This window comes from Gracilinanus agilis, chromosome 4 (assembly GCF_016433145.1).
Source record: "Gracilinanus agilis isolate LMUSP501 chromosome 4, AgileGrace, whole genome shotgun sequence".
In the NCBI taxonomy this organism is placed as follows: Eukaryota; Metazoa; Chordata; class Mammalia; order Didelphimorphia; family Didelphidae; genus Gracilinanus; species Gracilinanus agilis.
Window position 1 is genome coordinate 326686970 of NC_058133.1, and position 16061 is coordinate 326703030.

The 16061-nt window shown below is 33.7% G+C and overlaps 1 protein-coding gene across 1 annotated transcript in view; it reads left to right on the plus strand.

Moving 5' to 3' along the window:
* The window catches only part of LOC123247426 (cytochrome b5 reductase 4), a 103319-nt gene that overhangs the window by 22602 nt on the left and 64656 nt on the right, over positions 1 to 16061 (plus strand). Inside the window, exons 3-4 of the mRNA XM_044676316.1 lie at positions 12217 to 12317; positions 15152 to 15236. Of these exons, the coding sequence (XP_044532251.1) occupies positions 12217 to 12317; positions 15152 to 15236 (186 nt within the window). The remainder of the gene's footprint in view (positions 1 to 12216; positions 12318 to 15151; positions 15237 to 16061) is intronic.

The following is a 16061-nucleotide window of genomic DNA, read 5'->3' on the forward strand; positions in this document are numbered from 1 at the left end:
AGGGCAGATAAGAAGTCTTCAGAGGGCAGGGAAACTACAGCACCCCTCCTCCACAGACTGTACTGAAAATAGCAGAAAACTTCTGTTGCCAACTGGGAAAGATCTTGCCTCAGAGTTCAGTAAAATGATTAGCTTAACAATCAGTAGAGCAGAGAAGAAGCCCCTTCAGGGCAGAATAGCCCAAACCCACAGATCTAGCAAATAATCAGAGGAGCAAGATTACAGCCAAATTACAGGGGGGAAAGAAGGAAAAAATATGAGTAAACAACAGAAAATGAAAAAAGAAATTACAATCGACAGCTTCTATCCAGGCAATGAACAAAAAGCAAATGAAATAGGAGGACCAAGGAACACTAAGAAAAAACACAGAAACTCCAGCGAATTGGATACAGGCTTTGGAAGAACTCAAAATACAATTCAGAAAACAATTAAGAGAGGCTAAAGACAATTGGAAAAAGGAAATACATGAACTAAACAAGAAAATAGCGTCTTGACAGCCAAAATTGACCAGCTTGAAAATCAGGCAAAGAAGGTGAAAGATGACATACAAAGAAAATCAGACCAGAAGGAGAGGGATGACCAAAAAGCCAGGGATGAAATTCAGTCTTGAAAAATTAAGAATCCAACAACTAGAAGCAAATGACTTCACAAGGCAGCAAGAATTTATTAAACAAAATCAAAAGAATGAAAAACTTGAGGAAAATATGAAACACCTCGCAAAACTTCAGATCTTAAAAACAGATCCAGGAAAGACAATTTAAGAATTATTGGACTACTGGAAAATCATGACAAAAGAAAAGCCTGGACATCATCCTACAGAAAATTATCCAAGAAAACTGCCCTGACATTCTTTTTTTTTTTTAATTTTAAAAAATTTTTAATATTAATATTCATTTTTTAGAAAAGTTAACATGGTTACATGATTCATGCTCCTACTTTCCCCTTCACCCCTCGCCCTCCCCCCACCCCTGGCCGATGTGCATTTCCACTGGTTTTAACGTGTCATTGATCAAGACCTATTTCCAAATTGTTGTTAGTTGCATTGGTGTGGTAGTTTCGAATCAAAATCCCCAATCATGTCTGCCTCAACCCACGTGTTCAAGCAGCTGCTTTTCTTCTGTGTTTCCACTCCTGCAGTTCTTCCTCTGAATGTGGGTAGCGTTTTTTTCCATAAATCCCTCAGAATTGTCCTGGATCACTGCATTGCTGCTAGTACAGAAGTCCATTACATTCTATTTTACCACAGTGTATTAGTCTCTGTGTACAATGTTCTTCTGGCTCTGGTCCTTTCGTTCTGCATCAATTCCTGGAGGTCTTTCCAGTTCACATGGAATTCCTCCAGTTTATTATTCTTTTGAGCACAATAGTATTCTATCACCAGCATATACCACACAATTTGTTCAGCCATTCCCCAATTGAAGGACATACCCTCCTTTTCCAGTTTTTTGCCACCACAAAAAGCACGGCTATAAATATTTTTGTACAAGTCTGTTTATCTATGATCTCTTTGGGGTACAAATCCAACAATGGTATGGCTGGATCCAAGGGCAGGCATCGACATTCTTGAACAAGAGGGAAAAGTAGAGATTGAGAGACTCAAAAGATCACCTCCTACATATAATTCTCAATTGACAACATCCAGGAATGTTATAGCCAAATTTAAGAATAACCAGTTAAGGAAAAAAATATTATAAGCTGCTAAGAAGAAGTCATTCAGATACCATAGAACCACAGTTAGAATAACACAGGATCTGGTTGCATCTACCCTGAAGAGCTAGAAGGCATGGAATATGATATTCCAGAAAGCAAGGGAACTGTACCTTCAACCAAGAATCAACTAACCAGCAAAATTGATTATATTCTTGTAGGGGAAAGTATTGTCATTTAATAAAATAGAAGACTTCCAAGCATTCATAAAGAAAAGACCGGACCTAAATTGAAAATCTGATGTCCAAACATAGAACTCAAGAGATTCACTGAAAGGTAATTAAGAGAGGGGGGAAAAAACAAAAAACCAAAACTTTTTTTTAAGGGACCCAATAATTTTAAATAATTTGTATTTATATTAGACAAGATGATATTGGTAACTCTTAAAAATTGTTATTATCATCAGGGTAGCTAGAAGAAGTATACTTAGAGGGAACAGTGGCAAACTGTACAGGATGAAATGTCAAGGTATATATATATATATATATATACACACACGCACATATATATATTTATATAGAGAGAGGTATAAATATATATAAAACTAGAAGTGAAAAAAAGGAGGACAATATTAAGAGAAATGGGAAAAGAGACAAAATGGAGGGAATTTATATTACATAAAGAAGCAAATGGTGGGAGCGAGAGAGAAGACCAATACCCTGGAAGGGTAAAGAGATTGGAGATAGGAAATACTTAATTCTTACGCACATTGAAATTGACTCAAAGAGGGAGGAACAATCAGATCCATTAGGGCAGAGAATTGATTTGTGCCCTGTAGAGAAGTAGAAGGGTAACCAATGGACTGGTGGGGAAGGAAGCAATACTAGTGAGGGAGAGTGTGGGGGCTTGCTTAAAAAGACCCTAAAGAAAAATAAGAGAGTAATAAGAAGGGAGGGGGGAGAAAGGGAGGTAAAATAAGGGAGGAGATTAAGGGAAATGATTAAAAACAAAACACTGGTGTAGAGGGAAATAGTGAAAGAAGAAAGGGCAGAACAAAGAGAGGGAATCAAAGTGTTGAGGAATACACAAGTGATAATCATAACTCTGAATGTAAATGGGATGAACTTACCCCAAAAAACAGAAGCAAATAGCAGAGTGGATTAGAAACCAAAATCCTACCAAATGTTGTCTACAAGAAACACACATGAGGCAGGTAGGCACACACAGGATAAAGTAAAAGGCCAGAGCAAAATCTATTGGGCATCAAGTGAGAAAAAGAAGGCAGGAGTTGCAATCATGGTATCTGACAAAGCCAAAGTAAAAATAGATCTAGTTAAAAGAGATAGGGAAGGTAATGACATCCTGATAAAAGGCATTATAAACAATGAGGAAATATAAGTACTCAACATGTATGCACCAAATGGTATAGCAGCCAGATTTCTAAAAGAGAAATTGGTGGAGCTCAAGGAGGAAATAGATAATAAAACTATACTAGTGGGAGACCTGAACCTTCCCCTATAAGATCTAGCTAAATCAAACCAAAAAATAAATAAGAAAGAGATAAGAGATGTGAATGAAATCTTAGAAAAATTAGAGTTAATAGATATGTGGAGATAAATAAATAGGGACAAAAAAGAATATATCCTCTTTTCAGCAGCACCTGGTACATTCACAAAGATTGACTGTGTCCTATGGCATAAAAATATGGCAAAAAAATGCAAATAGAAGAAATAATAAATGCAACCTTTTCAGATCATAATACAATAACATAATAATTAGCAAGTGTACATGGAGAGGCAAACCAAAAATTAATTGGAAATTTAATAATATTATTCTCCAAAATTGGTTAAAGAACAAATCATAGAAACAATCAATAATTTCATTGAAGAGAATGACAATGATGAGACATCATACCAAAACTTATGGGATGCAGCCAAAGCAGCTCTGAGGGGGAAATTTATATCCTTGAGTGCAAATTAACAAATTAGGGAGGACAGAGGTCAATGAATTGGGCATGCAAATTAAAAAACTAGAAAGAGAACAAATTAAAATCCCCAGATAAAAACTAAATTACAAATCCTAAAAATTAATAAAATTGAAAGTAAAAGAACTATTGAATTAATAAATAAGACTAGTAGCTGGTACTTTGAAAAAAACAAATAAAATAGATAAAGTACTGGTTAATCTAATAAAAAAGGAAGGAAGAAAACCAAATTAACAGTATCAAAGACAAAAAGGGAGACCTCACCTTTAATGAAGAGGAAATTAAGGCAATCATTGAAAACTATTTTGCAATAAACACAACAATCTAGGTGATATGGATGAATATCTACAAAAATTTAAATTGCCTAGATTAACAGAAGAAATAGAATACTTAAATAATCCAGCATCAGAAAAAGAAATTGAACAAGCTATCAAAGAACTCCCTAAGAAAAAAATCCCCAGAGCTTGATGGATTCACAAGGGAATTCTATCAAATATTCAAAGAACAACTAATCCCAATGCAATTCAAACTATTTGACATAACAAGCAAAGAAGGAGTTTTACCAAATTCCTTTTATGACACTAATATGGTACCAATTCCAAAGCCAGGCAGGTCAAAATCATAGAAAGAAAAACACAGCCAATCTCTTTAATGAACCTAGATGCAAAAATCTTAAATAGAATACAGCAAAAAACTCCAGCAAATGATCACAAGGGTTATTTATTATGATCAGGTGGGATTTATACCAGTAATGCAAGGATAGTTCAATATTAGGAAAACCATTCATATAATTGACCTTATCAATAAGCAGACCAACAAAAATCACATGATTATCTCAATAGATACAGAAAAAAACCTTTGACAAGAAACAACACTCATTCCTATTGAAAACACTAGAAAGTATAGGAATAGAAAGGCCTTTCCTAAAATCCAATAAACAGTATATATCTAAAACCATAAGCAAGCATCATATGCAATGGGCATAAATTAGAAGCATTCCCAATAAGATCAGGAGTGAAACAAGGATGCCCATTATCACTTCTATTATTTAACATTGTACTAGAAACACTAGCAATAGCAATTAGAGAAGAAAAAGAAATCGAAGGTATTAAAATAGATAATGAGGAGACCAAGCTATCACTCTTTGCAGATGATATGATGTTCTACCTAAAGAATCCTAGAGAATCAACTAAAAAGCTAGTGGAAATAATCAACAACTTTAGCAAAGTTGCAAGATACAAAATAAACCCACACAAGTCATCAGCATTTCTATACATCTCCAACACATCTCAGCAGCAAGATTTAGAAAGAGAAATTCCATTTAAAATCACCCTAGACTAGTGATGTGCAAACTACGGCCCACGGGCCAGATGTGGCCCCCTGAAATGTTCTATCCTGCCATGGATATTATTCCTAATCTGATGAATACAATGAGTAGGATACAATACAATGAAACTTCAAAACAGAATGATAGATGAGCATTTCCTTTCCTTTGGCCCCCTCTTTAAAAAGTTTGCCCATCACTGCCTTAGACAATATAAAATACTTAAGAAATCTCTCTGCCAAGAGAAACACAGGAATTATACGAACACAACTACAAAACACTTTCCACACAATTAAAACTAGATCTAAACAGTTGGAAAAACATTAATATGGGTAGGATGAGTTAATATAATAAAAATGACAATTCTAGCCAAATTAATTTACTTATTTAGTGCCATACCTATCAATCTACCAAGAAACTTTTTTACTGAATAAAAAAAAATTATAACAAAGTTCATTTGGAAGAACAAAATATCAAGAATAACAAGGGAAATTAAAAAAAAAGTAAAGGAAGGTGTCCTATCTACCATGTCTTAAACTATACTATAAGGCAGTTGTCATCCAAACAATATGGTACTGCCTAAGAGACAATAAGGGGGATCAGTGAAATAGACTTGGGGTAAGTCACCTCAGCAAGATAGTCTATGATAAACCCAAAGATCCCAGGTTTTGGAACAGAAATCCACGATTTGAAGAAACCTGCTGGGAAAATTGGAAAACTGTATGGGAGAGATTAGGTTTCGATCAATATCTCACACCCTACACCAAGATAAACTCAGAATGGGTGAATGACTTGAATATAAAGAAGTAAATTATTTGAACACAGAATAGTGTACTTGTCAGATCTTTGAGAAAGGAAGGATTTTAAGACCAAGCAAGAGTTAGAAAAAATTACAAAATGTAAAATAAATAATTTTGATTACATTACATTAAAAAAGGTTTTGTAAAAACAAAACCAATGCACCCAAAACTAAAAGGGAAGCAGCAAATTGGGAAAAAATCTTTATAACAAAAACCTTTGACGATGGTCTAATTACTCAAATATATGAGGAGCTAAATCAGTTGTACAAAAAATCAAACCATTCCCCAATTGATAAATGGGCAAGGGACATGAATAGGCAGTTTTCAGATAAGGAAATCAAAACTATCAGTAAGCACAGGAAAAAGTGTCCTAAATCTCTTATAATTAGAGAAATGCAAATCAAAACAACTCTGATGTACACCTCACACCTAGAAGATTGGCTAACATGCAAAGATAAATAATAAATGTTGGGACACTAATGCATTGCTGATGGAGTTGTGAATTAATCCAGCCATTCTGGATGGCAATTTGGAACTATGCCCAAAGGGCTTTAAACTTTAAAAGACTGTCTGCCTTTTGATCCCTTCATACCAGTGCTGGGTTTTTTAGAAAATATAAGTAAGGTAATGGGGTTACCAGGGATATTATAAATAAACTAAGTGGTTTGTGGGAACATACACACTGGGATTTATGAGAGACTAGACCTGGACATTGAAGACTTGAACAGCCAAGCAGCTCCTAACTGTCAAAAGGGACCGTTGACCAACTGCTTTCCTGAGCCAGAGGCTTTGAGTCCCACAGGCAAGGTAACAGGATATAACTGGTTTAATAAAGAACAACTAAAAGGAGGGATAGGAATGTCTACTCTAAAACCTTAACACCCAATAACAAAACATACAGGGAAAGGGAAGGACTTATTACTACACTAACTTAGTGATCTAAACTAACAGGGCCCAAGGAGCTATAAATGGAGTCTCTGGGTGACTGCCTCAGACCTGGAACCTGCCAGGCTTGAGTACAGCTAAGGGCTTTGTGGCTTTGGGATTCTCACTGCAATCCACTGATGATCTCTGGATGCCAGGAGTCAAGGTGGTCTCAGGTACCAGGTTGTGAGGGAGTGCCTGAAACGCTGTCCTCCAGATCTCAAACTTCTCCTTCTTCCTTTGGCACTGTAGATCTTGTCCTCTTTGCTAGATTCCACAGCACACAGGATCCCAGGGAAAATCAGGATGCAAGGTGTCCTTTACTCTGAGGTCTCCCAGGGCTCACCACAGTTTGTGTTAACCCCTAATGGAGTCCCTTCTTAGAGCCAAGTCACTTCTTCCTGCTCCTTCATTCCAACCTGGAATTCCCAGTTCCAGCTCCTTCCTGCTATGTACTTAATACCTAATCAATACCTAATCTTATCTTCCTCATAACAGTTTGTACTCCAAAGAGATAATAGGGAAAAAGACTTGTACAAAAATATTTATAGCTGTGTGCTTTGTGGTGGCAAAAAATTGGAAAATGAAGGGATGTCCTTTGGGTAATAGCTAAACAAATTGTGGTATCTGTTGGTGATGGAATACTATTGTACTGAAAGGAATAATGAATTGGAGGAATTCCATGTGAACTGGAATGATCTCCAGGAATTAATGCAGAGTGAAAGGAGCAGAACCAGGAGAACTATATACTCAGAGACTGATACATTGTGGTACAATCCATTGTAATGGACTTCTCCAGTAGTAGAAATGCAACAAAACAGGACAATTCTGAGGGACTTACGAGAAAGAATACTATTCACACCCAGAGAAAGAAAGAACTATGGAAGTAGAAACACAGAAGAAAAACAATTGCTTGATCCTGTGGTTCGATGGGAAATTTGTTTGGGCATGTAGACTCTAAAACATCACCCTGGTGCAAATACTAATAACATGAAAATAGGTCTTGATCACATGTAAACCCCCCCCACCAATAAATTAATTAATGAAGGGTGAAGTAAGCAGAGCCAGAAGAACCAAGAAAATGACTACTACAACATAAGGTGAAAAAAAAATAAACCTTGTAAAAGACTTAAGAATTCTGATTAGCGATGACCCCAGAGTATTTAATGACAAAACATGTCTTACCCCTTCAAGTAGATGGTGAACTAAATGTGCAGACTAAAACATAGCTTTTCAGATATGACCAATGTATGAATGAGAGAGAAAGAGGGAATCTAATGATAATGATGTACTCCAAAAAGAAAAAAATATCAATGAAACATTTGAAGAAAAGGCACGAGGAACAATTAGGAGGGAGTTCGGAGGGCAACAGATAAGGGAGACAACTTTGCAATTAACATGCTGAATTGACTATACACTTTAAAAAATATTTTGTGTGTATATTTTATTTTTGCAGTTTTATAAATAATCCCCTTTGTGTTCTATTTTTTCTGAATATATTAATATTTGTCTTTGTCCTGTCCAGAATAACAAAGCAGTTTTTAAATAATAAGGTCCAAAAGATGTATTACTGTAAAAGGAAGTAGACTGGTCTTGTAGTGTGAATAATTTACTAGGTAGAAGTTTAGAGATTTATCATTTTTTCTCAAATCTTCATGTTTCTTTAATTATCCCTATGTATTTTAGTATAGTAGTTTTTTAAAGAGGAATTTTACTTCTTTTCCTCTCCATAGTGAATTATCTTTTCATCTTGGAAACTTTGTTGCCCTCTTATAAAAAGAAACCCATCAAATTAATTAAAATACCAATCTTGGTTGTTTTTATTTCAGTTGACTTAAAATGGCTCGTTTTGAGCTTGCTTGGGATTATAAATTTATTCTCTCCTTTGAAAAATTGCTGTTTATTAATATTCTTTTTTCCTTCATTAATATTATTACAAAATAAAATAAATTTGCCTTTAAGGATTGCTATAGTTTCAGTCACAAAGTTTTGGTATATTGTTATTTTCATTCTCTTCAAAATAATTTATATTGTTGCTTTAAGTTAGTCTCCAATCTCATCACATTAAAAATATACCTAATCTCCATTTAGCTCTTTATTTCTTATTCATATCTTAAAAATCAAATTGTAGTTTATATTGAATGCATATAGAGCTTATTCCTTTTTATGATTTTTAAAATGTCCTATCATTGTAAATGCCTCACCAATCTTCCCAAATAAATATGATCTCTAAAGTTTCCATTCACTAGTCTCTACTAGTCTGTCATATCCAATTTGTTCAACATTTTGTTCATATCTGTAATCTCCTCATTTATCTTTATATTTGTGAAGTTCCAAAAGAAGAATGTTACTTTCCCTATAGCTTTAGTTTTCTCATCTTTAAGATGTGTATGACAATAATAGCTCCTACTCCACAGGATTTTTGTGAGGATTGTTACGATTAAAAATGATAAAAACTGATATAATAAGAGAAATAATATCTGTAAAATACTTGAAACCTTAAAGCCCTCTAGAAATGCTAACAATTACCATCATCATGAGTAGTAGGATTTTCTTTTGACATTCCAGTTATCATTCCCAACTATTTATTTGGTGGGTCAGTTGTTTTCTTTTTTATGAATGAATTTAGTTCATTTATGTTTAAAAATCATAATTATTAAATTTTTTATCATCAAGGTACTGTATAACTTGTTTAATGGGGTACAGTCTAATCTTAATTTCTTTTCATACACAGGGACATAAGCCTTTCCCTCCTTGTATAATAAACAGAAATTCTGGCGTTACATTTTTACTATTATAATTTTTTTTTACCTTTTTTGTGTGTGATGTAGATAAGAGTATTATTTTAGACTTACTCTCTCACCTCAGTCTCTTCACTACTTTTACTTGTCAGATTTAGGGAAATAATTTATTCCTTTTACCTTTCCCTTTTGATCCCCCTTTAATTCCTACTCCTTTTTCTTATGACTCATGCAAAGTAGAACTAAAGAAGCAATAGTCTTTAAATAATAGCCATTGTTTATAAACATTTGAGTCATCTCTTCTGATTTTTTGCTGTAAAGATTTGCATATCTTCTTAAAGTTGGGCTTTGAGGTCAGAATCCTGACCATTTCAGCTTTTTTTTTCTTTCTGAAAGAAAAAAAATGAAATCTCAGGTAACATTGAAAAATTAGCACTTCTCGAGAAGGGAAAATAAAATTGAACAATTATAATTTGAAACATTAATGGATTGAATTCACTCTTAAAAACAAATAGTTATCAAATGAACTAGTAAACAGAACTTAACAGTACAGTAAATACACCTAAAAGAAGATGCTACTCTACTTTAGAAGGGAGAATTTTTTATTGGCAGCTCATTGAACTGCTCATATCACATGTCCAATTTAGAAAAAAATTAAATACTTGAGATATCTTTGATTATTCTCTCTACTGAAGAAGATATAATTTAAATATCTTTGAAAGATAAACAACTTAGTTGACAAATTTTAAGGTTTGCTGTGCTTGAAAAATTAATTTACCTTAGCCAGACCAGTGATAAATCTTTCTGAACTTAGGCAGCCAAAAGACATATGGACCAGCAGTAGACTTGTACTTGAATTTGAAGCCTTTCTGTTTTGTTAGCATTTGCTAGAGTACCTGCTCTCTCATAGCTTTTGATTAGTTATGATCACTTCCATTCTACCATGAAAAGCACTGGAGGACAAGTTTTATTAAGGAATTCTTTTAGAATATTACTTAATAATTGAACAAAATGGAGAGACATCTTAAACATGCTATTTTATTTTTTTGTGTTTTTTTTAATGCCCTTTGTTTTCAATATACCACAGTAAAACAATTTAACAAAATCTACCAATATAGTGGTCCCATTTGACAATGTATATAACACTGTACATAAACAACATAGACTAGGATTAGTAAATTAGGTCTAGGTGATCCAGAAAAAATTTTCTTACCTCTATTTCAGAGCCAAGTTTGGTTGTCATGATTACATAGCAGGGAGCTGTTTTTATCTCCTCTACATTCCACAAACATTCATTAAGTGCTTATACTAGACATTGGGTACCCAATTAGACTCTGTCCTCAAGGAGCCCACATTCCATTGAGGAAAAACACTAGGAATATAGATAACCAAATCAATGAAATTTTCCCTAAATGTAAGCGGTATGTGAGGTAGAATAAAAGGATAGTGGTTTAGCACTGTGAGGACTTTTGTTTAATGCTGCTGATGTGCTCAAGGACTTTGTTCCTTTTTGAGAAAATGGGTTCATTGTAGTTTTGACATAATTAATTTTTTCCCTGGTAATAATTGTAGGCCATTTGAACCAATCAATTGATTACATTTATTAAGAAAATTAAGTTCTACTTTGTCTTAAGCATTGTGTTAGGCTTTGGATATACAATACAAAGAATCATTCAGTCCCTACTCACAAAGAGCTTACTTCTGATAGAGAAGAAAACAAACACAAACAGATGTATACAGAATAAAATAAAGAGGATTCATATAAAGACCTGAGATAGGAACACTAATTTGGAGGATAGTGCAGTAATCTAGGCAAGAGATTATGAGGACCTGAAGTAGGGTGTGAGAGTAGAGAGAAGATGTTGGATTTGAGAGATGTTTTAGATTTAGAAACTGTAAGATTTGGCAACTGATTGGACATATGGAGTAAGAATGAGTGAGGAGTCAAAAATAATGTTAAAGTTACAAACCTGGGTGACTGCAAGGATGGGGGTTGGTGGGGCAACCTGGTGGCTCTGTAGATTAAGAGCCAGGGCTAGAGATGGTAGTTCTTGGGTTCAAATTTGACCTCAGAGACTTCCTAGCTGTGTGACCTTGGACAAGTCACTTAGCCCCAGTTGCCTAGTTCTTACCACTTCTCTACCTTGGAACCAATACATTACTGATACTAAGACAGAAGCTAAGAGTTATTAAAAGAGAAAAAAAATGGATTGTAGTTGATGCCTTTGAAAAGAAAAAGGGAAATTTGGAAGAGAAGGTTTTTGGGAGAAAGATAATGAGTTCAGTTTTGACCTTGTTAATAAGTTTACGTCCAATTCGAAATGTCTAATGGGAATCAGTGATATGATCCTACTATTCAGGGGAGACACTGAGCCTAGACATATAGATAAGGGAGTCATCTAAATAGAGATGATAATTAAAATAATGGAAGTTGTTGAAGCCATTGAGTGAGAATATAAAAAATGAAGAAAAGAGGACTTAGGATAGAACCTTGTATCTTCAGTACTGCCATATACTTAAGGGAAAGAATTTAGTTCTTGCTACTAGCCTTTTAGCCTGGTTAGATAACAGAAGGTAAACAGCATATATTGTTTTTCTGTTTATTCCTGTGTCTTTCAAATGTTCGAATCAGTATATTTATTAAAAAAATAAAAGGCAAATTTTTCACTAATTCCTTCTTGAAGTTATCAAGATTATAAATTCTATGGATTTTTAAAAATGAGCCTTTAAAAAGTACTTTATTTTACCAACTTTTAAAGCAGTTGATTTGTAATATTTCTCTTTTTGTTAATACAGGACTTGTTTATAATGTTAGTCCATATATGGAATATCATCCAGGTGGGGAAGATGAACTGATGCGAGCAGCAGGTTCAGATGGTACAGACCTTTTTGATCAGGTAAGATACTAGAAAGTAATGGAAATATTGTGATTGAAAAGGACTCTTAAATTTGGAGTGAGTAAGGCTCCATGTCTTGTAGAGAAAATTTTAAAGTATTTTTGAGAGAAATGGAATTCTATCTACAAACCTTAAAAAATAGTTAAGATACTCTTTCATAAACTATTTCTACCAGGCTTACACAAAGAACAGAGAAAAGCTTTTGGGGAGACATGCATTGAAAAATAAATCATACTGTCTTGAGGTCTTGAGGTTAATTAATGTCAGTATGATGAAGTGGCTTTTTGAAATGTAATGATTCCCTATGATTCCTTCTAGCATCAAATCCTATGGTCCACTTCTTGAAAGAAAATACATTTCTTGTAGAAAGCTGCTTTTCTTACATTTTTACTTTGATTTGTACAGTCTTGTGATAGTAGTGATTTATCTTTTTTAAAGTTCTTTCTTGTTATCATGAGAGATAACTGAGTTAATTTTTTAAAGGCTATTACTCACAGTTTGTTTTTTAAGTTTAGTTTACTATTTTTCCTTCATTATTTTCTTTTGCTATTATAATTAAGATTTATTTTTTGCTTGTTCCTTTGGGACCAGTCAACCAAATGCAAACTGGCTTTTATTTAGTTAAATTATACCTAATTACAGTTTTGGTAGTAGTTAATCTTTAGTGACATCTTGCTGACTTTCGCCTTTTTTAGAAAAATTTAAATTTAGAGAGAGTAATCTTTATAATTACTTGTGGGTATAGAATTTTCTGGTTTTATACTTTTTTTTTGCTTTTTAGTTTATCATGTATTTAGATAACTGAGATGATTTTTCATTTAGAAATTTCATTACAGCTAGAGGATGTTGTTCATTCACTGGCTGGCAGGACCCCTTTTGATCTCCAAAAAATTCTGGGACTGGGAATTATTAATATCCTTCTTGGACTGGAGAGAAACCACAGCTGCACATTAATCTTGATACCATTCTCTTGAGGGAAACTCTTATGGGCTTATTAGGAATGTTTTCAGGTGGCATTTGACTTGTTGATAGGTGGGGATGCAAACCAAGTAGGAGGCTTTGGGAAACATTGCTGAGGACTTGAAAGATTTATATATATGGCTTTCTTTGTTTCCATGTCTATTTTTGAACCTCTTACTGTATACTTTCAGGACATATGGCTGATACTTTCCACAGGCAGAATGGTACAAAATGATCCCCAAATGCTATAGCATAACAAAAGAATCTTATGCCATAACATTATATATACTATTTGTTTTTTTGAACTCTGTGAGATAAAGGATGCTATTATTTTGCAGGAGCCATTTAAATTGCTCTACTGTTACCATTTTTAGCAATTCAAACCACATCTTCATTTTTGCCAGACTATTTCAGACTGTTGCACTCTACTTGATTAATAAGACTATTGAGGTTTAATTAATTCATCCGTTTCATTCACCATAGGAATAAATTACTCTCTGTGGTTTTATACTTGTATGAAACCTTTTACATCATTAAAGCACTTCTGTGATTTAGAGTAGTAGCAATGCTATAAGCCACTCTTTTTGACTTAATAGTGATATTCAGTTTGTTCTATTAGTAGCGTAAAGATAGGTTGCCATGCAACCATCTTTAAGAGATGAAGAGGTCAATCCATAGAAGGGGAAAAAAAAGATTAAAACAAAACTCCAGCGATCACGTTACTATACTTATTAAGGGGCTTTGAATGGAGAATTTTGAGAACATGGTAAATGAACTGTTGTAGTGCAGTGTTATCTGTTTAAATGTTGTATAAACAAGTAGCTACTTTGTTGTTATCTTTGCTGTAGATCTCAAGTGATCTATAATTCTGCTATTATTATTATTATTATCATTATTATTATTCCCTTACCTTCTATCTTGTAACTGGTTCCAAGGCAGAAAAGTAGTAAGGGATAGGCAATGGGGGTTAAGTGACTTGCCCAGGATCACACAGCTAGGAAGTGTCTGAGGCCAAATTTGAACCCAGGACTTCTCTCTGGGCCTGACTCTCAATTCACTGAGCCACCTAGCTGCCTCTCATTTTTAAATTCTTTCTTACTTTAATGCTACCTTAGTACTGTTCTCAGCAACTTCATTATTTTATGAAGTTGTGTTCTTGAATCTCTAGCAGTTCTACATCTTAATTTTTCAATTTGTAATTATGAACTTTCAGTTTTACCTTGCTTACCAAAGATTATGTCCAGTTTAATTATCATGATGTTTAAAGTGAATAAATGAATGTTGCCTTTACATTTGCCATTCAGAATTTTCATAGAAAAATAGTCCTTGAGAAAACTAGGGAAAAATTATCTTGCTAAGTTTCATAAATCTTAATTTATAAATTTATAAATCCTTTAGTAAAAATAAGACTTTTAATGGATTGATCAATTCTGTTAATAAGCTTTACTTTAATCCTTAGAAATAGTTTTCATAGATTTCCTATTTTATCAATGGAATCCATAGCCATACCAAATTTATCATGCTGGATTATAAAGATTCATTTATGAAGAACTGAAAATTGGTTGGGCTTGATTTTTATAAAAACTTAGCAATTCAGAAAACTAAGTTGATATATTTGGCTGTTTTCAAATTTTCAATATTCATAAAAATATTATTTCAAAGACAATACTATCCTAGAAAAATATTCTCAAGTGAAAATCTTTTTCTCTCTCCCCATTCCTCATCCCCTCCACCCCCATTCACTCTTTGATAGAATCATCATTTAAATTATTTGGTGGAAATTCTTAGTTGCTGGGATATATTGAGTTGTGCTCTCATTTAAAATAAGACGTCTTATGAATCTGGTTTTTTAGTATTGATTCTCTCTCTTTCAGGTACATCGTTGGGTCAATTATGAATCTATGCTGAAAGAATGTCTTGTTGGCAGAATGGCTGTTAAGCCTGTTGCTGTTGCTAAAGGTAGGTTTTATTAGACATACTTTGAAGTTTTGGAATTGAAGTACCACATAGAAGATCTTTATTTTGCTTTCACTTTAACAGTTATGGCTTTTTAAAAACTTTTTTCTGTAACTTTGGAAAAAACCTCATAATGTTTCTCTTAAACTCTTTGTATTTTTATATTTTGACCTCTCCCACAGAAAAAGCTCATTGTTGTAATTTGTGATGTTAGTATATAGAGCAAGATCCATTGTGCTTCTTTAGTGACTGCATTACTTCTAATGTTTGCTTTATCATATTCTCGCCCAACAAGTAGTTACTTTTTATAGAGCACTGTACTAGCTGCTGGAAGAGATGGAGTTTGAATGAGACAAATATATAATAATTATAAAACTTAATTCTGTTGATTATGAAACCATAGAATCAGAGCAGAAGTAATGTTGTGTTGTTATAATTGCCTCTATGTTTCTTAGAGAAGTAATAATTTCTTTTTCCCAAATATTGTGGTGGCCATGTTAATTGTCATATTTAGCTAACTATTGGGAAATTAAATCAAAAGGTTTGATTCTCTTTCACTATTTGGTGCATAGACAGAAAACTCTTGAACATTTCTTCTCCAGCAACTCCATATTTCACAAAACTGTTTGTTTCTCTTTCTCACCATGTGTCAGGGATGGACAAGGGTGGGAAAACCTCTCATTTGAGAAAGAAGGCATATCTCTCCCGCCTTCCTTGAACCTTCATTCCATTTGATTTTAAGCATAGGGAAAGAAATGTGTATTCCTATGGCAATTTTTCTTCTCCAGATAAGGATTGAAAGTACAGAGAGTATGATTTTTTAAATGA